The sequence below is a fragment of the Anomalospiza imberbis genome, chromosome 9 (genome assembly GCF_031753505.1).
Source record: "Anomalospiza imberbis isolate Cuckoo-Finch-1a 21T00152 chromosome 9, ASM3175350v1, whole genome shotgun sequence".
NCBI classification, from domain to species: domain Eukaryota; kingdom Metazoa; phylum Chordata; class Aves; order Passeriformes; family Viduidae; genus Anomalospiza; species Anomalospiza imberbis.
In genome coordinates, this window is record NC_089689.1 from 23,129,793 (window position 1) to 23,155,099 (window position 25,307).

General features: G+C 41.7%; 2 protein-coding genes across 3 annotated transcripts in view; one reads left to right on the plus strand and one right to left on the minus strand.

Moving 5' to 3' along the window:
• STIL (STIL centriolar assembly protein) overlaps nucleotides 1-4,559 on the minus strand; it is a 19,166-nt gene extending 14,607 nt beyond the window's left edge. Inside the window, exons 1-6 of the mRNA XM_068198672.1 lie at nucleotides 4,096-4,559; nucleotides 2,947-3,054; nucleotides 2,511-2,626; nucleotides 2,214-2,401; nucleotides 1,023-1,270; nucleotides 94-177 (exon numbers count right to left, since the gene is read on the minus strand). Of these exons, the coding sequence (XP_068054773.1) occupies nucleotides 94-177; nucleotides 1,023-1,270; nucleotides 2,214-2,401; nucleotides 2,511-2,626; nucleotides 2,947-3,054; nucleotides 4,096-4,559 (1,208 nt within the window). The remainder of the gene's footprint in view (nucleotides 1-93; nucleotides 178-1,022; nucleotides 1,271-2,213; nucleotides 2,402-2,510; nucleotides 2,627-2,946; nucleotides 3,055-4,095) is intronic.
• Nucleotides 4,537-21,603, plus strand: CMPK1 (cytidine/uridine monophosphate kinase 1). Of its 2 annotated transcripts, none has more exons than XM_068198671.1 (6): nucleotides 4,537-4,969; nucleotides 13,745-13,891; nucleotides 14,753-14,905; nucleotides 16,389-16,465; nucleotides 16,550-16,646; nucleotides 21,425-21,603. In XM_068198671.1, exons 1-6 carry the CDS (start codon nucleotides 4,538-4,540, stop codon nucleotides 21,443-21,445), a joined length of 927 nt encoding a protein of 308 aa, XP_068054772.1. In that variant the 5' UTR covers nucleotide 4,537; the 3' UTR covers nucleotides 21,446-21,603. The 2 variants fall into 2 exon arrangements, with proteins under 2 accessions (XP_068054772.1, XP_068054771.1); XM_068198670.1 differs by lacking the exon at nucleotides 21,425-21,603 and adding an exon at nucleotides 17,111-19,415 and having other exon boundaries at nucleotides 4,544-4,969.
• Nucleotides 21,604-25,307: the final 3,704 nt, after the last annotated feature.

A 25,307-nucleotide genomic window follows, 5' to 3' on the forward strand; every position in this document is an offset into this window, starting at 1 on the left:
TAATTAGAGACAGTTCTTATACCAAATTTTTGCTATGTAATCCCTCAGATACATCACAAATCAATGTGTGTATTAATCTGGACAAACACTTACACTCCAACTAATGGGAGAGCATAAGCCTTGGGATCAGACTCAAGCAGTAAAAGCAATTTCCGTGTTTGGTCCATAGTAAGGTAGCTGAAAGAAAGCGAAAGTTGGGTGGTTTTAGTATTTTGGAAGGCAGTTTTTCAGAAAAAAAATCCTGAAGAGAAAAGTACAAGTTTAGAAGAATACTGTAAGAAAAGAAATTTAGGGAAAAAAAATAAAGCTCTCAAAACTGCTCTTACTTCACACACTTAACAGCAACTCCCCAGCTTTTCAGCAATTCCCTGTGTATCAAAGAGTTATCGAGCACAAAATTTACATACTACTATTTGTAGTATTTTAGTGAATATAGAATTAGTGTTCATAACAAATCCCCAAGGACAAATCATGTTAAATTTGAAGAGTAACTTCCAGAGAGGCATTCATAAAGTCCCTGTCCAAATAAAATGACATTCAGTTGCTTCACACTATTTCCCTGATCTATCCTTAGTTCACCCTATTAAATTAGTTAAGATTGACTCCTCAATGATGACTTCCCAATACCATCTCAGAAGCACAATTAACGAAAAGAAAGCTTTGGTTAGCATTCATCTGTTTTTCATTGCAGGGCAAGCACTGATGGTGTTTAAAAAGCTGGAAGCTGTTTATATTTATTATGTTAATTAGGGGTGTGTTCTCCTGCCCCAGTAGGAAGATCCTTTCACTGAAGCCAACAGCAAGAACTTCTACTCAACCAGTTATAAGTTTTTGCTCCACCCCATTTCCTGTTTCTTGTTCCTAACTTTTAATACATTCCCAAGGCCAGAAGCCATGCTATTTTTATGCCTGTTATTTTACTAAAAAGCAAAGTACAGTTCAGATCTCTCCTACCCACCTCCTTTAGGAAGGCAAGAAACTGACAGGCAACTTTGACAGCTTTAGCACCACCCTTTACTCACCCACATTTATAAGTTCCTTGAACTTGTGCAATATTCATAGGACTGTTCAAATTTCTTGCTAGGGCTGTTGGAATAATTGGGACAGACTTCACAGGGGTGTATTCCAAAATATTGGCCACAGTAAGAGAAGCCCAGCAAAATTTAAAGTGCAGATTATCCAGGTTTTCTGTGAAAACAATGTGAGCTCTAACAGTGAGCAGTTTAGAAAGATCCAGAGATTCTTTACTGCACAGACTCTGCTGCAGACCCTAGAAGGGAAAAAAAAAAAAGTTAAATACACAAGATTATTTTCATATGATTACCATGATTCAAGATGTATTACAATAGGAATTCAAATCATTCATCACAGCTACTACTGCAGTAGGTAATATACAAAAAGCCATTAACACAGGTCTCCAAAGCTCACTGCTCTATTGACTATAATGAATAATGCAGAATACACTTGAAAATTAGCTATGCATACCTTAGCATTGTTTTATGTTGTATTAGAAAACCTGGGGTTACTTCAATTATATAAATATAATAACAGACAACTAAAAGGCTCAAGCTGATTTGTCAAAGCTTTCTTACTTGCATTCAAGAAATATGTAATTTAACATCTGGATGTATCATCATGAGAAAATTCAGCTGTGAAGCAGGCTTAATTTTTATTATAAAATACACACTGCAACAACTACAGGGAAAAGTGTATTTAGTAGATTACATGTCTACAGCAGAGCACACATTTCACCTGTGGCTGCTAACCTACATAGGGCTGTACACGTTTTGGGCGGGTCACTCACCTAGCAACACAACAACTGCCCAAATACTGCAACTGATTAATAACAGCTTTCAGGGGAAAATTATAAAAAAAGCTGTTTTCTCTTGTTTAAGTGAGTTTGCTTAAATCTCTTTTGTTTTGCTGGTTTTGGTGGTTAGACCAGCTGAAAAACTTTGGTCAGTCAGCAAGATTTTCATCCAAGATTAAAGACTGTGTGGTCCTTAAACACCTGTGAGGATTAACCGATTTTACAAGTTTCCAATACACTTCTCAATGACACTCAAGCAGCTCATTTCACACAATTAACTACATAGTCTTGGTTCAGCCATTACCTTGCTGTGCTGGAAATCAAGCTCTGTGCATAGTTCAGTGTCCTGCCTGGCAGACAGTTCACTGTTTAAGAGACCCTAAAGTTGCTAAGAGCTGCATACCTTGAAAGCCAAGCTGATATCTTCAACACTGTGCACTATTATATTATCTGAACAAGGTCCCCAGGCATTAACTGTACATGGAATCAAAAAGTCTCCGGGAAGGGATGCAGTTGGAATTTTGCCCGATCCACCAGCAACTTCTCGGCCAGGATCAAAGCGATCTATTGTTAGCGTTATGCCTTCGCCATCTTCAAAATAAATAAATAAAGTTAGAGTCCAAGATCAACAACTCAGGCTCCTTAACAACAGCTCACTCAACCAACCAACACTGCCTGTCTACCTCATGTTTAGAATTACCTTCATCTACTGCCAGGGTACCAAGCAAAAAACAGGAAAATGATTTCTTTTCATTCTGCTTAGCATGGCGATAGGCAAGCCGCAAGGTTTTCTCCACCAGAGATATTTTGGGGTTTCTAAAAAGAGACAATAAGCAAGTTTAAGTCACAAATTATTTTTAATGCTTGTTTTTAAAAAGTATCACTTACCCATGTGGGAAGAAAATGGAAAGAAATTTTAAGTCACTTTAAAATTATGCACCTTCAAGCCACTGGAACGTGTTACACAAAGGAAAGGAAACTGAAATCTATGCCATGAAAATCCCTATATGCTTATAACAAGCACACTGCCTCCTTGTCCTTGCCATACAACAGAATCAAAAGACAAAATGAGGCTTTGCATCACACAACCCATGATTTATTTTAACCTTTAGCTTGCCCGAAAAGGGAATCAATACCTGTAATAGGTGACATGTGTGCCAATGACATCGCCCATGGGGACTGGGTCCCAAAGTGCACACTTGGACAGAGGGAAACTGAAAGGGACCATCCTTTTGGGATCAAATCTGGGAAGATCACAAAGATTAAAAAAAAAAAAGATTAAGGTACATCATTATCTTAGAATGTTTGAAAGAAGGAACAAAGGCATGACACAGTAAGAAAACCAAGAAATAGGATACATAAAATGTTGGTACTTTTTTGTTTCAAGTCGAGGCCAACAAAGCAGAAACTTTGTCCTACGAAGTTCTCAGAGTTACAAAGTCAACACAAACCCTTTACTGTCCACCTGGCAGTTTCTTTGTGTAACCTTGGAAGATGCGTAGGCCAAAATACAAGCTCGCAGATAAGGCTTAAGGAAAAACTGCTTGGATATAGTTTAGGGAGAGAAAGAGTTATCACTGATTAGAAACTCCCATGGCACAAAAAAACCGATTTAGCAAATTTAACACTAGATCAGCTTCCCAAAGCCCTGTTTTAGCCTTCATATTTCAACTGAGCATTCCAACCACGTAAACTTTGAAGACTTCTGAAATAAAGCCTTGGCTTAACTCAAATAGTATGGTGCAAAACTTGCAGTCAGACTTCAAAGAGCCCTGGAGAAATCAGTATGTAATCACATTAATTTATTTACACTAGCAGGATTAGATTTTTTTGAGGTGCCTAAACAAAGCAACACACAAAACATCGGACAGCTCATATAATTTGGCAATTACCTCAATACCTTTAAACAAATAAGCAAGAAGTATTTTTGTAGTCATCTTAAGCATGAAACTTTGCCAAGCAAAGGTGCTTCCTCTGTATTTCAACTCGCCAGGAAAGAACTTTACTTTTAAGGCAGTCCTCCAAGGAACTCGGCCACCTCTGATGCTTCCAGCGGCAGTTAATTAACTCCCCTTAGAAGCCAAATGCCCAAACAAACCTCAAACTTGCAGAAGAGGACATTTTTTTAAAGTCCCACCCTTTCAACTTGACAAGCACGAAGCAGAAGCCCACCGCCCTCCTCCCGCAGCTCTTTACACCCCGAGCCGCACTCGCAGAGGGGCACCGGGCGCGCTGCGCTCGGCGGGGCTGGGGCGATGCGGGCCCTCCCGGCGCCGAGCGGGTACCTCCGATCCGTGCCGGGCCGCAACTCTGCCCGCTCCTCTTCTCCCTCTTCCCAGCGCGGGGCCCGCCCGCTGCGGCCCCCGGCTCGGCCGGGCAGCAGCCGTGAGAGAGGCGGCGGCTCCAGCCCCGGCTCCGGCGCTCCCGCCTGCCCCGGCGCCTTCTGCGGCCCCGGCCGGCCCTCTGTCCACGCCGGCCAATCAGAGAGCGGAGCCCGCCCCCTCCGCCCGCCCCGGCCCAATCGGCGCGCGGCGGGGAACGGCTCGCCCGGCCAATCAGAGCGCGCCCCGGGGAAACCAACCGCCAGCGCGCGCGCAGGGGGTTTAAAAATGCCAGGGGGCGGGGAGCGCGCAGGCGCAGTGCGGCGATGCGGCGGCGTTGCCATAGCAGCGGGGGCGCCGCCGCTGCCGTCGGGCCGGGCCGGGCCGGGCCGGGCCATGCCATGCCATGCCATGCCATGCCATGCCATGCCATGCCGGAAAGGGCCGTGGCGAGGCGAACAATGAACCGACACGCCCGGTCCCGCTGGAGCGCCGCGCCGGCCTCGGCCTTCTCCAGCCAGGGTCCGGGACTGTGAGTCCCCGCGCCGCCAGCCCCGCGGCCACGTGCCCGCCCCGCCCCGCCCGGGACCCGGAAGCACTTTCCCTCCGCGGGGACAGAGCGGCGGCGGCGGTGCCACAGTCAGAGCCCCGGTCACAGTCCCGGCCTCGGCCCCAACGCTCCCCGCCCGCCCTTCGGCCGCCCCACGGCCGCCGCCCCGCCGCCGCTGTCCTGCTGCTGCAACGCCGCCGCCTCCTTCTCCTCATGAAGCCCGTCGTCGTCTTCGTCCTCGGCGGGCCCGGGGCGGGCAAGGGGACGCAGTGCGCCCGTATCGTGGAGGTGAGGTGGAGGGGCTGCGCGGCCTGGCGACCCTCGGCGCCCCGGCCGAGGGGGGTCCTGGGGGTTGTAGGATCCCCCTGTGGGGCCCGTGACCCTCTATGGGGTGGTCACCTGGGGGTCGTGTCCCGCTCTGCTGCGTGGCGGGACCCCCATCTGCCTTTCGGTCTAGTCTCTTGTCGAGTCTCCATCCATTCCTCGCTCCTTCGATGCGATAAATCAAAATAACTGACCCACATCTCCCCTGTAGTGGGTGAAGTGGTGGGGCAGCCCCCACTCCAGCCCCTCTGTTCCCCTTCAGCCCCTGTCAGGCCGCCTAGCCTTTTCCCTTTTCCCTCAGCTTCGCGGGTGGAGGGAAAAGGGAAACTCTCTACGGGTGGGTCTGCCTGCGCCGGCGTCCACGCTGGGGACACCACTGGGGTTTTTGCATCCACTTCGGGGACACTCGCTGGCAGTCTGGAGGCTGCTCCGGTTTCGGCCGGGAGCACCGATTGCCCGCTGTGCCTCGGCGGAGGCAGAAGCTCCCGGCTGTCCGGGCGGTGCTGCCTTGTCAGGCCAGCGCCGCGGCCCATCCCGAGTGGGTGGCTCCCGACACGTCTGCACGGCCACGTAGGTGCCTGCGGGGCTGCCACCCGGATGCTCAGGCAGCCGGAGCTGTGGCCTGGGAGAGGAGGTGAGGTGTCTGATAGCCACTGGGGATACGTGCACTTCAAGTGGATCAAGGTCCATGTCTCCAGAGGCCTGTCCCATAAATGTTACAGCTGGTACAGTAGGCATTGCAGGGTGTTGGCTTTTTTACCCAGTGCCATTTCAGTAGGTTGTGGAAGTAATATGTTAAAAATAGAACATTTTTTTTTTCCTGTGACACAATATAGAGATCAAAGGATATACTGATCCCATAGATCATTCATCTTGTTCCTCCTTTTTAAAGAGCCTGACTGACAGTATAATTTGATTAAACTTTCAGTTATATTATCAAATTTTCAGTTTTCCAAATACATTTTTTCCAGCCTTTTGAGACAGCAAATATATAAGAAAGAACAGTGGATGATACATGGTGTAGTACTGTCTTTTTAAAACCGCAGGGATAATTACAGTGTATCCAGGTGGATAATTACGGAAGTAGTTAGGGATGAATGCTTCCAGACATGTGTGTGTGTTGGATTTGAAACAGCTCTTTTATCTTTTTGTCCCCCTTTTTTTTTTTTACTGAGTGGTTGTATGTACTTTTCTAATTGAAAGCCATATAGGATCAAAACTTAGTCATACCCTCACTGAAAGATATGGCTAAGAGCTGTGGTGATGTGCCTGTTCCTGAATCTGTTGGTGGGAAAGAACCCTAAAACTCCTGGAACAGACTCGTTGTGTGTGTCCCCTGTTCTGGTGGTACCCTGGGAGTGCTGTTACAGTTTATCCATGCTGCTGCTACATCCCAGACCTCGGTGTTGTATAACTAAGTTAGGTGAATTTGGTCCAGACTAAAAAAATGCCGTTATGACTTTAGTTCTGAAGGATTTAAACCTCAAATTACAGACTCACATTCAAACCAGCATATTCATTAAATTAAATTGTGGGATGGAAGGTTCACAGCGCTCATAAAGCCTTTTTGGTAAGGTCAAATTCAGCCCCTGGCACGTAGCAAACAAATGAGCTTAAACTATAGGGGAACCTTGTAGGCTGTCATTAATGGCTTTCAGCAAACCATTAGTGTAGCCTCAGGGCTGAAGTACCTTGTGTGGCTGCTGGCCTGTGTTTAGGAGGATAAATGCCTATGGCTGGATAGGCTGATATAATTGGATAAAGACCACTTTATAAGGAGGAGTTCAAATGAGCCATTGCTACTCAAATCGTATTTCCAGCTAGAAAGGCAAAAAGAAAAACCTTGCTTGTGCGGTATTTATTTTCTTCTCTAAGCCTGGAAAGGGAAATCCAAATTCGAATAAATGCAAATTTGCTTTAATTCTGCTAATCCTGTTCACTACATGGAAAAAAGTTTATTGAAGTCAGTGAGCTGACAGTAGAAAGGACTCAGACCTGTTGAATGCAAAGGACAACCTTCCTGCTGGCTCAGACACCTCCACGAGAGTCACTGGCTAAACTGGGAGGCAGGGAGGGTCTGAGGTAGTTTAATGAACAGCTGGACTGATGCAAGTGTGCTGGAAAACTTTAGAAAAAGGGCACATGAACAGGGAAGTGTGCGTGAAACACAGCAGAGGTACTGGATAGCAGCAGCTTGTCTAAGCACAAATCCTCACCGTGGCCCCTGGCAGCCCCCAGAGAGCCCTGCTGCAGGCGAGCGAGCAGCCTGTGTGCAGTCAATGCTGCCTTTAGGTTGAAAGTGTATTTTTATTTGTGTTTTAAACCCTGTTGGCAGTTTGCCACAGAGAAAAGGGGGCTGTAGCTGAGTAATAATAGACCTCATTCATCCTTGTTGCAAATGGACAGAATAATATTAGTTTACATTTGGAATGAATCTGACCCAGTATCTTGCTGTAGAGCTGAAGGTTGTGCTGAACAAAAAGTCAGTATGAGCTATAAATATGTCTTGGTTGCTATTCATACTGGAGATTTGGGACAGAGTACATCACATGTGGAAGAAGTCTCATTTGGCTGAGGTGAGCTCTTGTATGAATTTAGCATCAAACCATTTTTATGAAAAACCAAATGTGTGTGTTTTGTAGAGTAAGGGGGATATTATGTACTAAGTACCTGGGAACAATTTCTCAAAGAAGTTTTGTATTTTTTTTTTCAGACTGTGCTTTACATTCCCAAAAAAGGGAGATGGATATCCCATTATGTAGCTGAAAAATGTATTTGTTTAATACTAGTGTAAATCATAACTGCTCAATATGTGTGTGCTGGAGTCCCTGAATGTGGAGAAGGCATGTATTCCTGCCAAATTTGGACACAAATGGAGAAATTATTTGAGGGAAGAAGACCTAATAACAAGTGGAAACGGGTATTGACATAATGTAAGAAAGGGAGCAGTGGGTAAGTGATTAGGATTCTTTATCTCCACAGATAAGGTTGGATGAGACAGCTGAACCAGGCTGGTTTTCTCCGATATGGAGGGAAGACTTGACTCCTGTATGTTCCACAGACACAGAATTGTCAGGGAAATGCAAATACAGCAGAATTGCTGCTGTTCTGGAGCAGTTCCTCCTATTTAGAGAGGGATGAAGCAGAATTCCCTCTTAAGTTCTTATCCTCTCCCTTCCAGCTTTGCAGATTAACTCCTGAAACCTTCGACAGCTTTTTAGGTGGAGCTTGCCATCATCGGGGACTGTTGCGTTGCTGTCATGTGAGGCAGAATATTTGAGCTATAGTTGAATGATGTCATTTGAATGCAGGTTCTTGCAATAACCTTCATGCTTTCCACAGTGTATCTTCTGTGACTGTGAGATAATGAAATGTGCTTTATTGCTGACTTCAGAACTTTATGTATAAAATCATTATGGTAAAGTCAAGGAAAAATAATGCATTCAGCAAATCTGCCCAAAATATGCTTTCTTGTGCTTAAATTCTAAATCTTTGTAACCTCTGCTTGAGATGCAAAATCTTTGGTTGATGGGAAGAATAGTAACTAAATCACTTGTCTTTATTCCAAGCAAGATTTGAGTTGTAATTTTTTTGTCTGTTTGTTTTGGCAAGGTGATCTGTAGAGATTTGGGCTATGCAAGGCATTTCTCTCTGTGTACCTAAAATATAATTCACCTCCACCACAGCCCTATCCTGTATGTTTGTGGTTAAATCTAAAATTAATTCCACAAAGTGGGATGCTGAGCCTCCTTGTTTTTATAAGAGTATAAGTTAATATCCAAATGGAAAAAGCTGTTAAGTTGCTTTGGGATATATGATAAGGAGATTTTCTAGGGTGAAGGAAACAATGCAAAGAAGTATTCATTGTATCAGAAATGGTCCTCTGAAAGTAGCAGAGGATTTAGGTTTTGCTGTCATGTGTTAATTGTCTTCTGGAAGTCTGCTGAGATACAGTTAACTTCCTTGAAATAAAAACAGGGTTTAAACTCAACTTTTGAAATCTCTTTAATTAGTATCATGTATTAGTATTCTACTTAGCCTTAAGTTCTTATAGTTGATTTTTAGAATATAAATTTATATTTCTGAACTTTGGAGCTTTTTTAAAAAAACATGCTGAGTGTTTAAATCTACCCCCTGAAGATTTATCCCTGAACATTTCCATTTTGCAGAACACTAGGCATTAAATTTTGGACTTTCCTGAACATACTGGGTGCCCTGTATTGAGTCAGTGCTCCTGAAGCACCTGGGGTGCTCTGTTTGCCTCCCTCTCCCTTGGAGACACTGTCAGTGGGATGTCCATTGTGTGTTTTGGTTTGTTAATGTGGGGTTTTGTTTGTTTTTCTTTTCCAGAGACAAGAACATATTTCAAACTAAGAAAATTTCTTTATTTTTTAAAATTGGAATAAGCAGACGGAAGGTCTATTGCTGCATTATAGTCTGTACCCCAGAGATTTAATTCCATGTGCTAGTAGGACAGACAAACGCTTTCTAGGTTAAAAAAATCCCGACGGCTGCACAAGAACTGCTTTGCACAGTTCTGTTTTTATTTTAACTAGTTTTTGAATGGTGTATGTAACAAATTTTGGTTATTTATTAAAATTGCCCAAGATATGAGAGGTCAGAACTAGGGCAATAAAAGTTTGTATTTTATTTGTTTAAATCTTAAGACCTGTGACTTTCATTTTCAAACTAACATTGATAAGCCAAGATAGGAGTCAAGGTCAAAGCAGTAATTTGTGTTTCTCTTGCTTCTTGGCTTCTGCTCTCTTAAGGAAATCTCAAGCTGTGTGTTTAGTGGGGAGATTTGTTGCAGGACCACCAGGGCTGAATCAGAAATAAACCCCGTGCCCCTCGGAAGGGGCTGTGGAAGGAGTCCCAGCATCAGCTGCTGCACACCTCTGATCCTTCCTGACACCTCTGATCCTTCCTGACTGCCCGAGATTGCTGGGGCAGACTCCGCCTGGTTCCAGCCTGATGTGACTCATGGATTTCCATTTCTGTGCATCTGTTTATTGTATTTACTGAAAACAAAGCGTATTCTGTCTGCAGAGTGAAAGTTGCAAATCCCAGCTGACAGAAGGAAGCTGGAAGGGCAGGAGGGGAGGGAAGGGCATCCCGAGGAGGCTGCTGTCTCGGGTTGGAATTTGGAGATGTGGAGCTCACAGCTCATGTGTCCCAGTTTGTCCTGCTGTGACTGACCAGGCAGATCAAACAGCAAGTGGTATTCTGATCTGCCCTGTCCACTGCTGCTGTGATGGGATTGATGGAAACTTGAGCTGACCTTTCCGTTTCATTGGGATTTTATTAAAATTTATTTTTATGTTTTATTTTTTTAAAGCAAAAGAGGAGGATGATCTTGAATGGTGTTGAAGACAGCACTTTTTCTTTCACAGTCGATTGTTGTAAGTTATATTTGGAGACCCATATTTCAAAAAATGGTTTAAAAATAGTGAGAACTTGTCTAATAAATAGATGTGGTGCTCAATCTACTCTTGCCAGTTTTAATCAAGGTGTTTGGGGCACAAAATTTCCTTTAATTTTAGGTGAAAGAAACCCTCAGCAAGTGTCCTGAATTGGAGCAAATCATCACAGCACCAAGGGCTTGCACTACTGGTGTAGTAATGAGGACTTATGTAATAGTAACTTACCGATTTAATCTTTTTTCCTTCTTCTAGATCACACCAGTCTGACAACATAGCAGAAAACATTATCTCTGAAATACATTTTAGAATAGTTAATTCTATATTTTCTTTTTTCTTCTCTGTAATACCAAAATCTCTCCAGATTTTAGGTGCTTGGCATCCAAGTATTTGGAAATTATTTTGGACCTTTTTTTTTTTTTTTTTTTCCAAGTCGTCCTTTCAGTCTGACATTATGTGCCTAGAAAGGGCTGGGAAAGCTGCTTTTTCATTATTTGGCAGCCACAGTCCTGCTCCCTTTTTGATTGCGGAGGAGAATGCAGGAGAGGCAATGAGTCACATTCTGGGGATTGCATCAAGATGTGCTTGGCACTGCTGGGAAGTCCTGCTGCCACAAGGCAGACCTTGTCCAGACCTGAGAGCGTTTTGACCCGTGTTTTGTGCGGTTACGTCACAGTCTCTTCTGCGAGCCCTTGGCGCTGCAATGATTTGCTGCAGTTCAGGACCCTTGCTGAGGCTTTCTATGACCTAAAATGAAAGAAAACTGTGCCCTGAACATCTTGATTAAAACTGGCAAGGGTAGCACGAGCTCCACATCTCTGAAGCCTTCTGTGTGTGGAGCAGCAGCCAAGCCGTTCTCCCCCCTTGTTTGCATTGTTTAAGCCCACGTGTTTTCTTTGGCTCTTGGCTCAGTACAGTTCACAAATAGATGTTTTGCCCCTGAAGGAGAGGTTTGTTTTTCTTATTGCCTGGTTAAGCCATTCTGAGGGTTAGTCTTGAATATAATTTATTATTATCTCAAACAAGTCTATTTGTACAAAAGCACTTTAAAACACTTCTGTTTTTTGCTTTCCAGTTCAGCCGTTAAAAACTACTTTAGTTTGCTCTTGCAAAAGACAGAGAATTCCAAAAATTTTCTGACTCAATTTCATTTTCATGCATGAAAAGGGAAATGCCAAGGAAAATTAAATGGTTTGGTAATCCTCTAAAACCTAAGGGATTATATTTTCCTCCAGTTTTTTTCTTTGTAGAAACCTGATGTTAAAAAAAATCATCATTCTATAACTTTAGCAAGAAGAGCTACATGTTAATTTAGCATTCAGCAGAGTAATGTCTCTTGCTTATAAGGAACAATTTATTCTGGTTTATGGCTTCTGTAGGTTAGAAATATTTAGATTTGCAATTAGTTAGGCATATCCAAATGCAATGTACATTAAAGCAAGAGTACAGTGAGCTTACAGAGGATGTCTGTGAAGCTTTTCCTTCACACTTATTTACAGCAAAATCTTGCTTCTGTTTCTTGCCAACTGTGTACAGTTTTGGAGATTTAAGTAATTATATCCCTTCTTAAATTATGACTATGGCAGAACTAACTTTCCATGCTTTTGTGGGTGAAATTGGAAAGCAACTGAAATGTTTTAAAGTCACTTAGTGGGTTGTGTAATAATTCTGTTGTACTTAGTTCAGTAGCCAAGTTTTTAAATCCAAAGTTCACAGCCTCACCAAGTGTGTAGTCACATTATTATGCCTCTCAGACACCTTGTTTGAAATTTGCTTTGGATGTTGCTGCAGCCAAACTGATAACCTTGAAGTTTTTTGCTGCTGTTTTTGTTTTGTGTAAAAACTTTCAGATGAGAATGTATGTGTGTGCTGTGTTTTGGATATATAGCTAGCTTAGGTAATACCAAGGAGATGTCTTTATTGCCTGTTTTGATGGTCTTATATTTGGTTGAGGAGCATAGTGCACTTTGTTAGTTTTCTTGCAGTGTTAAATGAGCTGAGAAAATTATTATTTCTGACAATGCATTTCTCTTTGGTAAGAATGTGTTTGTATGCTTGCACTAGGTATCTGTTTACAATGATAAATGCCTGAGAAATTACTTCCATCAGTATTTTTCATAAGTGACTATTTTAGCTGTAGTTTGAGGTGACAGAACAATAGTGTGTGCTGTTTTCCTGCACAGTGCTGTCATATTGATAGATATGAATCTGATCTCTGTTTACTCTGTGTGGTGTGACAGAAGGTGGAACCAGTGTAGCTATTTACCTTCATCTACCACGTCATCCTTAGGAGAAGTCACTGCTTTTCCCCAAGTGCTGCTCTCCATGGTCATCCCAGGGAAGGAGGTAGCAGGGGCAGGAGGACTGTGCAGCTGCTGTGTTATAGGTGATTTCACCAAGGTGGGGGAGGAAGTTGGTGCCAGAACCACAATATGAACATAGGGATTTCTGACTTAGCCTGTGCTTGGGACATTCCTCCAGCTCCAAAGGACCTGCAATCACCCTATGTGTTTTCTTTAAGTAGGTAATTAAACAAAATTCCTGTCTTATCTTGTTTCCAAACATAACAAAATTGCATTTGAAAACAGTACAGAAATACCTGACCAAAGCCCTGTTGAGCATTTTACCCAAGGATGTCCAGTTCTGGGCCCCTCACCTCAAAAAGACATTGAGGTGCTGGAGTGTGTCCAGAGAAGGGTACTGGAGCTGATGAAGGGTCTGGAGAGTGAGTCCTGTGAGCAGCAGCTCAGGGAGCTCAGGGGTTTTAGCCTGAAGAAAAGGAGGCTAAGGGAAACCTTGTCATTCACAACTCCCTGAAAGGAGTTCGTACTAAGATAAGAGTCAGCCTCCCAGGCAACCAGCAACAGGACAAGAGGAAATGGCCTCAAGGTGCAGCAGGAGAGGTTCAGGTTGGACATCTGGAAGAATTTCCTCACTGATAAAGTTGTCAGACACTGGAACAGGCTGCCCAGGGAGGTGGTGGAGTCACCATTCGTGGAAGTGTTCAAGAAATGACTGCATGTGGAACTTAAAGCTTTGGTTTAGTTGTCACTATGGTGTTTGGTCAAAGGCTGGACTTGATGATTTTGGAGGTCTTTTCCATCCTTAATGACTCTGGTTCTTTGTGTGTTGTGTGCAGAGTGTGCTCTATTGTCAGATTGCACACGGAAGATGGAGCAGATCCATCGCTAGCAAGATACTGTTCCCTGGGTTTTCCTGTTGCAATGCAAGTGTAAAGAGGGCTGACACTGCTGGCTGATGTTAGGTTTGCACAAATGCTCTGACTGAAGGGAGCCTTTGCTTGTTTTTTCTGTTGCAGAAATATGGCTACACACACCTTTCTGCTGGTGACCTTCTCCGGGACGAGCGGAAAAGGCCAGGCTCCCAGTATGGAGAACTCATTGAGAACTACATTAAGGAGGGGGAAATCGTGCCGGTTGAAATAACAATCAGCTTGCTGAAGAGGGTAAGGGAAGGGCTATTTCCTTGCTGGGTCACTCCTGCAGAGTAAGCAGCAAAGCAGTGGCTGTTTTCTGACAGGGCTGCTTTTCCTCCAGTGTGAGCAGTATGAATGGGCAGACATGGAGCTGCTTCTCTCAGCAATCACTTGTGTTTCTTTCTGACTGCTGGAGAGCTGATGGCCTTTCATACCTGGGGATCTGTGAAAATGGGTTATTTTTATTTTCTTTTATTTTTTAGTAGCTCTAGGAAAAGCAGTGAAACTATTATTTCCTTGCACTAGCTTTTGGACCTCTTGGTCCATTCAGTCATATTTGATTTGAATGTTAGAGGCCTTAAAGGCACTAAGTTTTCTAAGTTTTGTCAAAATAGATAGTCAGGTGAAGGAGATGAGCACCTACTGATGTTCTTGTGAAAGGAAAAGCTTCAGCCTCTATTGGATGTCCGTGAAAACAATGAGAGTATCTCTTTTAAGTCAAAAGAAGGCTTCTCTTCATGGCACTAAATTTATCTGGAGCTTTTCCCTTCAAATTAAGTTTAGATCAGGGATGTTCTGATGTCTTATTGTGTAAAGACACTTCCCAGTATCTTGTAGAAAATAAGCTTTAAAGCTAGGATTTATTATGAGATTTGTTTATTACGAGATTTTTAAGCTTTGTGAAATAATTACTTCAATTTGAACAATAGCTGTGTTGGTGCATCAGTGAATTAACCAGCATGCATTGAAAGTGAAACAAAAGCACATTTTGTAAATCTGCAATAATCCTAAAATAAATGCTTCTCAACTTACCATGTCAACATCTTGGGGGTAAATTAATAAGTAGATAAATATGTGCAGGAGATTGTGAATTGAATTATCTTTTATCAGGCTATGGATCAAACAATGGCTGCCAATTCCCAGAAGAACAAGTTTTTGATTGATGGATTTCCCAGGAATGAAGATAATCTTCAAGGCTGGAATAAGACTATGGATGGAAAAGCGGATGTTTCCTTTGTTCTCTTTTTTGATTGTGACAATGAGGTAATGAAGTGTGTAATTCTGAAACTTCCTTTCTTGCAATATTGTGGGAATCATTCAAGAAGAACAATTAAACTCTGACAGGGAAAATGGACTAATGTAAGAGTAGAAGGAAAACTTGGCCTGGGTCTTTGAAGGATTTTTTGGCAACTTGTTTTAGCACATGAAAAGCTGCCTGTTTATTGCAATAGACAGCTAATGACACTTGGTGTAATCATATGTGAATAAATTATATTGAGGAAGTACTCCAGGCAATTGCATTCTTAAAGAAAATTTATCAAAACTTTAAATACATTTTACAAAATTATTTGGTTACTTTTCAGAAAATATTGCTCTGTTTACTCTTAGTAATTTGTTTTTTAGTCCAAAATGAACTTGGTACAATGTCTGCTTTAATTCTGAAGTGCGGCAGCAATCTTTATTTTATAGTTGAGCTGTGATGTAGGATAGTCAGTAATCAACATTTTATTCAGCAAGTCATTAAATTACAAGGGCATTTTGACAGTGATGCATTACATTCATTTAACAAGTGCTGTGATGTGCTGTCTTTTTAATTTGTCAGTGCCCTTGAACAGAAAAACTGTTATGAGTATCCCAGCACCTTAAGCTGACTTTTTTCCTGTTGCCCCTTTCCCCAGCTTCCTGAGATTTTGGTGTTTTTTTTTTTTTTTTTTTTACTTATTTGCAATCATTTTGTAATCTTAAAGAGTGCATGAAGGATTATTATTTTTCTGTTAAAACCTTAAATAAGACTAAATTAATTTTTTCACTTGGTGGGGGCTTAATTTTTGTGATTCTGATTTTTTTACTAGATCTAAAAATACGCAATGCCTAAATGATCTTTACCATGATTGTACTGTGTAGGAAAAATATTTTTAACTCTTTTCCTCTTGCATGAGTAGGATAAAAGTATTCACGGAGTGTACATGTGTCAGCTTTGCTTATTTAGCTAAAGGTTTAAAAAAGTTAGTTCATTGGAGCACTTCTAGCTATGGTTAGCACTTAATTTTTTACTTAGATTTTGAAGTCTTCATTATAGCAATGTCAGGTAAGAACATTTTAACTGACAGTAACTTAGTATTGTCAGTTTGCCTTACAAAATTCTTGAGAGAACATACAGTGACTTTCCTTTAGTGCAGACATATACTAATAGTCCCATTTGACATGCTGCTTTTCAGAAAGCCTGAACACATCCTTGAAAATCAGGTAATTTTCTTTTTTTATATCTCAGGTTGGGGATCCAGTCAAATCACAGAGGTTGATGCTGCTTTTACTTCCTCTGACCCCAATCCTGTTCTCAAAAACTGAATTGTAGACCATCATCCTTCTGTAGAAGACACTAATTTCCTATGTGACTTCTGGTTACATCTGGACTGTGTTTTGTGTGCCAGGCCAATTTAGATTTACAGGATTTTTGTTTGTTCCTGCTCTCAGGATGGCAGCTGGTGTTCCTGGCTGCAGTCATCCTTTTGATGTTTTTTTGTAGATATGTATTGGCCGGTGTCTTGAAAGAGGCAAGAGCAGTGGTAGGAGTGATGATAACCGGGAGAGCCTGGAGAAGAGGTACTGTCTTCAAAACTTTTCAGTTCCCTTCTCTTTATATTTTTCTATGTAATGTGTTCTTTTTCTCCTTGTGCTTTCTCTTAGAATTCATACGTATCTGCAGTCTACTAAGCCTATCATAGATTTGTATGAGAGAATGGGAAAAGTCAGAAAAGTGGATGCCTCTAAATCTGTTGATGAAGTAAGTATATACACCAAAAAACCATGGGGATGGCAGGGTGCATATTTTTGGCATTCTTCTGAGGGGTGTGTGTGTGATTAGCCTGCTAATTAAGCATTGATGTTGTTACTCGGGGATGTTGTGGAACTCTTGATTTGACTCTTGAAGGACCCAATAGGATGTGAATAACTTGAGGAAATTGATCTGTTTTGCTTGACTGTGAGCTGGACCTAACACATCTCCAGTATTTCTGTGTTTAACAGGGTCTTGCCTTCTTCATTTTCATGAGCTTTTGCTCTTCTCAAGTAGTGTTGCTCTTCTGTCTGCTTCCCAAAATTGATGCCAGTTTCACTGTTAAAGAATTACTGTGAATGTTCTAAAAGAACGCTATATTTTTTTAAGTAGTGTCAAATACTGTTTATGTTGGTTTAACTTGGAGTAACTGTTTGATGAACACTTCAAAACATTCTTCTTTATCTTTTTAGGTTTTTGAAAAAGTTGTACAAATTTTCGACAAAGAAGGCTAATTCCCAGCTTGAAACTCCATTTAAACTTGTGCTTGAATCTTGCTTGAATAGCTGCTACTGCAGTCCACTCTTTGTAATTATTTTAAAGATTTTTTTATTTTTTTCACATATCTAATGATGATTGGTAAAACAGTTTATTAGAAATGGATCTGTTTTTTAAATAGGAAATCATTTCTTGTGGCTATAGTATACAAGTTTCAGGGTTCTCCATTACTGTAAGTTCAGTTACTCACATGGCAGAATCACAGTTAATACATCTTTCTAAAGAAACTGTTTATTCTGTCACAGTTCTGTGCCTATCATGGGCAGTCCTTCTTTTTCCTTATTGCTGTACTCCTACTTTCTTTTTAAAGATCAACTGAACAGCATTAATCAATGAAGGACCCCTATACCTTGGGTTTTTTTTGGATGCTTGGACCAGTTTTTTTTTTTTTTTTTTTTTTTAATATAATTTTGCCCAAAATTCCCTTATATATCCCCAGACCTGAATTCTCTAAGTCAAGCTACAGTTAGTGTGAGAATCTGTTTTAGCAGTTGTCAAAAAACTATTCAATATGCTTTTCAGGAACAGACATACAAAGTACTTTATGGAAAGTGGTGCTTCCTTATGACTCTGGATGTAAACTGTCCTGCAAGTTCTTGGCTGACATGGCCCTGGATTTTTCCTTGTTTTCATTTGCAAAAGATTAATAAAGTCAGTTTAGTATTTCAATAGTCATTTATCTTAAATGATAGCTATGTTCTTAACGATAGCATAGTCTTCACAAGATGGCAAAGTTCTTAAAAAGTGTACAGTAAGCAAAATCTTCTGACAGTTCTGTCTTTTGTAACAAGTAGAAGGGTTTTTCTGTATTATTATTGAAATACTGTGTTACCAAATGCTTTAAGGTTTGTTACCTGGGGAAATATTTTTATGGTTAAACTAGTGAATATGTTTCCCTAAAAACGTGTACTTTTAATAGCTGTTTGTTTGAGAAGTTTGTAAGTTATTGCACTTTTGTTACAATGTGGTCAGCTGAGGGGAAGATAATTGCAGAAAAAAGTTTTATTCCCTGAAACAGAGTCCTGCTTCCCCATGTTCTCTTGAATAAGCCAAATGCAGTCAGCAGGAGGAGCTGGCACGAGCAGGAAACTGGTTGAAACAACCTGGTTGAAATATTTGCACAGATGGGGTGCAATTTTGTCTTTTGTTTAAGCTTTTCTGTCCCCTATATAGTATGCATAGGTTTGGGGGGCCCCAGCCATGCATTCCTTTTGTGCCCTAAGCTTCCACTGATGGCATGAAGATGAGAGTTTTAACTGATTTTAGTGCTAGAGTGGTTGTTCCTACATTAACTGACACTCTGATTGGTTTGTGACATGCTAATTACACAGAATTGCAATTTGGAGATCTTGACGCTCAGCTTTTCTTTAGTCATTAATTTCTCTATTTAGGAGAAGGTTTAAATTAAGCTTAGTTTTTAATTAGAATCAGATGTGTTGGTCCTCATCTTGCAGTCAGGTTTGTATTTTCAGGAATTCTCATCTTGCTGAGGTTATTGAGGCTCCTGGACTGGGGAAGAGACGGGTGCAGAACCAAGGGTAAACTGCAGTAGCTTTTCCAGTCTGGTAGGAGTTCAGGCAATGGACTGGCCACAAATAACTGTTAACTACTGCAGAATATATGGACCATGACTGCTTTTATGAGTGTGGGAGGCCAATGCTCTCACTTTATGAATTTCTCATTTAAAAAAATAAAATAAGAAAACCTGGAATTTAACTCTTGTTAACTCTGTATAAGTATGCTGACATGGATAGAATCCAGCAAAACTGCATGTTTTCATATGAAGGTTAGAATCAGGGTTTTTCGAAAAATACTTCAAACTGGGTTCTTTAATCCAATTAGAGAGATTTCAATAGCTCTTGCTTCTAAGGTACTGTTTTTTACAAGTTCTGTTCAGAATTTTCTCTCATCATATACTTTTCTGTGTATTTAAGTGCTGAAACAAAAAAAAAACAACCTCTGAAACAAGTTTTAGAAAAACACCCAATAATGTTTTGGCAGTATTGAATTTGGAGTGGATTGTAATGTGTCTGTGCAAGGACTAGATTTTTTGTCATTTTATTTATTGAAGATGCCATTAAATGTGTTACCACTTCTTTCAAGATGGACTTATGATTGAAATAAAAATTAAAGGCAATATGCGAATGTGTCGTGTCCATTTAGCAGCAAAACTGTATAAAGAATTTGAGGAGATCCAATAAACTTTGTTCTGTGGCTTAATGAGTGCTTGCCTTACAGTTATCTGTCACAAGGGATATTTTTCATATATATCCATCTGTATAAAGTGAGTATTTATTAGAGTTAAATACTTCATGTGGCCACATGCACAGGTATGTGTATAAAAGTTCAGTTTTCACCATCAAAACTGAAGTCCTGAAGATCCTTCTGGGCACAGGAGAAGATGAGGCCATTGCCTGAGGCACTGATACCTTTTCTTGATTATACAGGTTTATCAAATGACTGTATTCATATCGTTGTGCAGTGATAATTCATTTGGCACATGTGTGAAAGAAAAGTGACTTGGAGTGGTGTAGGAAACAGAAACCTATTGTGCACCTGCTGTTGGAGACATTTTTGGCCTGGATTTCTCATGATTCCTTGCTCAATCAGCAGCTGATCCCCTGACCACCATTCTGCTGGCTCTGCAGCACGTGTATACGTGCTCTACTCCAGGCTGTTCTTAAAGGAGATTTGTGCAGCATAATATTCTCTAGAAAATAAACTGAGAGGCTGCCAGGCTCATTTTAAAATAGCCTATTTTATGTAAGAGTCTCTTACAAAAGAGGTTGTTTTGTCGTGTGTAGCTTCCCATTAAACATCTTGTTGAACTTAAAATCATAGAATCATTTGGGTTGGAAAAGACCTCTAAGGTAGATCATCTCTTCCAACTTGGAACTTTACAGTGGAAAGATTTGCAGAGCTGGTCTGAAAGGGGTGGGGAAAAGCAGGGAATTTTTCAGTAGTGCTAGATACCTTTCTGCTGGTAAATCTGCAGAGGCTAAACTTTTGCTGAAACCTCACCCTGAAGATGTAGCATCTCCTCAAGGATGGACTGAAAGGGGCAAAGCCCATTGGATTTGCACCTTTTGGAAGGAGATTTTAAGTCTCACTTTGGGAGTAGGAGCAAGCAGAGGAGACCATAAACATGCACTTGAGGATTGCCTCAGTGTAGGATATCCCCCACCAGGAACAATTTGTCCTTAATAAGAAGAGCTGGCTCATGAGGGAATTCTGAGGTCTTGTGGAAAATTCTGTCTTACATCTGTGTGCTGCTGCCCAGGCTGAACTGGGGAAGAAGGGGAGAGTTCAATGGAAAAACCACTCAGTTCAGACCAGAGCTGCCAGCTCTCGTTACCGGTTGGCAGTTTCTGGCTGCCAGCATTTAAGAAACTTGCAGCTTAGGGGATTACTTTCCTCCTCTGGTGTGAGGTTCAGGACCAGTTCAAGTATTAGAGTATTCCTGTTGTGGCACAGATGTCTCTGAAGGCTATGATCTGTGACAGCTCTGCTGGCCTTCTGTCTGGGGGGCAGCAGTTGGCTCCTTGGCACAAACAGGTTATTTCTTCAAGCTGTGGTGCAGCAGGACTTGGAGACCCGGGGCTGTGCCCTTGCCACAGTCCAAACATCCCAGGGTTAATGGCTGCGAATGAAAACTGCGAGACAATGCGAAGAGGATTTGCCTGATCAGGTAAAAAAGGAGACAATTAGATAATGTAAAAATATTAATACATATATGTGTATACATACTGTGGTTTCATATAGCAGCAGTGTGCACACTCTTGTGATCTGCAGAGCTTTATAAGCCTTCCAGGGGAGATAGAGGAGCATGGAAGAATTTAATCTTGCATCTCTCTGCTATTTTTCATGGATTGCTTAATTTAAGATGGTGGGTTTCAGCCTGTGTGTTTGTAGAGTATTTCTGTTGGTAACAATAGGTGTCTTTATTGAATCTTCTAATCTCCTCAGCTGAGGTATGCTCTATCCTCTTTTTACTTTCTGCCTTTTAATGCCTTTTCCTTACCTTTCTGAACTGCAGAAGCTCTTTGGGATAGGGAAGGGAGTGCTTTTGCCAATCTCTATGTGCTTGCTAAATAAAGAAAACCTTTAAACCTTCCTCTGGAGCAATCTGAACCTTTTTCTGACATGAACTTGGTGCATAAGCTGTTACAAAACCAACATAAAGCACATTGTTTTGTTTTGTTTTTTGTTTTTTTTTTTTTTTTTCCCAGCTACAGGAAATCTCTGTGTAGTACCTCTGCTCTTTTCTCCTGTGTGAGTCAGATCAGCTGTGTCTGCCTTGCTTCAGCACAGTGCTTAGCAGCAGTTGCATGAGAAAACCTGCTCAGTCACTAGATGTTAAACCAGCAGTGACGAGTTGTGCATCAAGGGAGGCAAGTGAGATGGTTGAAGAGAGAAGATGCTTAGAGAAGCTCAGTCAATTCTCACTCATAAGACTTCAGCTTTGGATAAATACCTATTCTACAGGGCAGCAGTGCTTGTGGGGTCCTGCTATTTCATGATTGTGCTGTATAGAAATTAATGTAAAAGCACTCCGTGCCTACAAGTTCCTAATCTCCCCTTGTTGAGTCTGCCACCTTTAATGCCAGGGGTTGTGGGGACAGGATTTTCTCTTCAGGATAACACTGTAGAAACTGAACTGGGCAGGATGAAAGAAACATGAGCATTGCATGTAAAGTGGGAGACGCACAGTGTATTTCACTATGGGCAGCAGTGCCAGGCAGTTTTGGCATCCTGGTTTATAACTGCGTTCAGACAGCAAAAGAAGAAATTTTCTCTTCCCCCTCAAATGTTTGGCAAAAAGTTTGCTTTTGTCTAAAATGCTTCTTAAGCACTGTATGAACCCTTCAGTCCTAAACCAAATACCAGTTTGAGTTGTGCTTTTTCTATCCAATTTACAAATAGGAGGGTTTGGTTTAGTTTCTTGTAATAACTGCTGCAGCGAGACAACTCTTGGAAAGTACAAGGCACCATCCCAAAAGATATTATCTGCTTTACTCTGGAGGGTTTTTTAGCACAATGCTGTTTCTTTGTGTTAAGAAATGGCACAGATTGCTGTGTGACTACCAAAGTGTGATGGGCTGGGTATGGTACGTGAAAATGGTATCTTGGACAACTTCTGTTCTCAGCATGCACTTTTATTTAGTGCCAAGAGGTATAAAAAGAGATTTGGGGATAGAAATAGATCAAGTCTCAGGATTAAAGCTTAATCTATGGTGGAGGTCTTCAGGACTATCAGGATCTATGAGGGTGTGTGGAGGATGTAATATCTCCTGACTGAGCAGAGGGCAACTCTTTAGGTTTCTGTTCAGGGCATTACTACTCTTGTCTTAAACCAGAACCAGCTGGAGTTCCCAACTGTGGTCACCAAGTATGCTGAGGTTTGTAGTATGTTTAACTTAAATACCTCTGTTCTGTCTGAATACCCTCTCCAGCTTCATTTGGATGTGATGGAAATCATCAGGGAGAGGGAGGACTGGCACAGTTAAAGCTGCTGCTCCACCTCATGTTCGACACACAAATTTTTATGAGAGTGAGATACTTTCTGGGAACTGTAGTGACTTCCTTACTTCCATTTTCCCTTCCAGGCTATGCATGCTGGATGCACAGGAGTTCCCAAGGTATAGCAGTATCTCCATACCCCAAAAGGGGAGGTGGTAGCTGGGCCATGGAAGAAGCCCTTTGGGCAGAGAAGACAACAACAGCATGAAACATCCTGGGTGCATTTTTCAAATGAAAGTATAATCAGGAACCACTTTTTTTTCTGGGTAATCAAAATGTCTGTGGAAAAGAAACAGGGATGATTTCACCGTGTTCTTTCTAATTTAAAATTTTCTGTGGAAAGAAAGTGCATTTGACCACTTCCTTGTGACAGCAAACACAGGGATTTAAGTGCTGTTCCTGAAGCAAGCATTGCTTTTGGCTTACTATGTGTGACCCCTTGTGAAGCTTCCCTGGGCTCTTGGTTGCTGCTCTTGCCAGCAAGAGCAGATTGCTTCCAGCAATAAACATCCCACAAAATTATGTATGTTCTTTAAGAAAAGTACCAAGATTTTCTGCTAATTGCAAAAATACATAATGGATGCTTTCAGCATCTGTTATTTATTCTCTAACCAGCTTTCATCCAAAAGAAACCTTTAAACAAACATTAAGATTGAGAAGTGTAACTGTTTCAATGTGTCACACATTTCTATTCCCTCCGTTTTAATGATGTTTGAAACGTGTGCTCAGAGTTGACTTCTAGTAAGAGGCAGAAGTTGTTTATATCTCTAGCTCGGAGACGTTCACAACATGGAGAAGGTGGTGCTTGATGCCAAAGATGATGGATGTCTCTGTGCTCTTTTTTTGGGAGCCAAAGCCCAGCAGAGGATTTTTCTCACACGACAGTTGCTTCCATGCACCACAAGGAGGGGTGCAAGGTTCGCGGAGAGCAGGATGCAGCTTGGAAGTGGCAGTCATGGATACACACAGTACTGCCCGTCTATTGAAATATCTGATTTTTAGTTTAAAAGCCTATTTTTAACGGTGTAACTAAAAAAAAAACCAAAAAAACTTATAAAGAAAATGATTTTGATTAGTTTTTTGTTGCACTGAGATGAATATGCTGTGCTGGTAACTTGACAACAGTCATTGCTGTGCCTTTTTTTTTTTTATTAGTAATTTTATTTAATTGCATCTAATGAGAACAACTAGATGGGGACAACTTAATTATTTTGGCTGTTCTGTGCAACTGCATTCATGACAGCATAGACCAAAAGGTAACTTTCTGAGATAATCTTGAGTGAGAGTTTGCCACTAGTGAAGGAGTTTGATGCCTCGTACCATAGCAGAGAAGTATTTCTGGTGTCTCTCCATCCAAGAGTGCCTCAGAAGTGAGCTCTACCCTGGGATGGCAGAGGGGACACTAAAAGCAAAGCTGCTGGGAAGAGTTGAGTGGTAAGCACCTGATTCTCTTCCACAGGAAACTTTTAGAGAGAAAATACAGTAGCAACACAGTCAAAACCTTAATTGCTGTGTCTGTTGATAGATGTTTTTTTGTCAAAATCTTCTAGTTGCCCTTCTATCCTATTATTCCTTCCAAATGACTCTGATGGGAAAGCATGGACTAGTTTACTCTTCAGGCATGGCTGTGCAGATGCTACCCGAGTATCCTTCAGCAATAACAAGCCCGTGCTTTCCCAAAAGGACCTCAGGGTAGGGGAATGGGAAGAGACAGAATGGTGTTGGCATCTCGGCTGGTGCAGGGCAGAAATGAGAAGTGTGGAGGTGCCAGTAGGGTTAGACTTTGTTTTGACAACACTTTGTGCTGGGGCATGGCCTGTAATTCTGACTGTGGGGCATGAGCAAGACTGGTACCAGCAGCAACCCCCTGGGTAGGCTCAGCATCTCTGCTGTTCCAGTGACATCTGGGTCTTGTGACACTGAGACAGCAGAGCAGCACTGCTGGGGGCTCAGCACTAAGGAATTTGTAGCCCCTTTGCAGCAGATCTATTCCTCTCTGCTTAGATGTGTTCCCATTTTCTGGGCAGCCTGTATCACAGACCAGGAGATCAATGTACAAAAGGACTCTCAAATTTGACAGAAATATATCGTATATGTCTGGCAAAAGGAGAAATAGCCTTTGCACAGAGTAGCTGCTCAAATTTGAGCAAACTGGCTCCTAGCTCACCACAGTTAGCAGGACAAGGTCCCTTAAGAAGGGCAGGCTTACTGGGGTTGAGGAGATTTCACTGCATCTCTTCAATTTGCCTCCAAAGTTGGTCCAGGTGTTTAAGTCAGGATGTTAATTCTGCTGGTTTTCCAAAGGACTGAGAGGAGAGGGGTTTTACCTGGGAAATTCACCAATACAATTTTAGAGCACCTACTGATACTGGTAGAGAAGTGCCAGAATGTATCATAGTTGTGGGAAGAGTCTGAGAACCAAATCTAGCTTGGATGTCCAGCTGTCCTTTAAGGATGTGATACCTGCCAGCAGTCATGTCCAGCCTGCTAAAGCCCATCTGCACTGCAGAGTGAAAGAGTAGATAATTTTGTTTGAGATTACATGTGTTTTTTAAAAGTTAAAAACACCAGTTAATGAAAAGGATAAGGCAC

Coding starts and splice junctions, on each gene's coding strand:
- CMPK1 (XM_068198670.1), top strand. CDS start 4,553: ATGCCATGCCATGCCGGAAAGGGCCGTGGCGAGGCGAACAATGAACCG. Junction 4,970..13,744: donor AGTGCGCCCGTATCGTGGAG/GTGAGGTGGAGG, acceptor TTTCTGTTGCAG/AAATATGGCTACACACACCT. Junction 16,466..16,549: donor CGGGAGAGCCTGGAGAAGAG/GTACTGTCTTCA, acceptor GCTTTCTCTTAG/AATTCATACGTATCTGCAGT.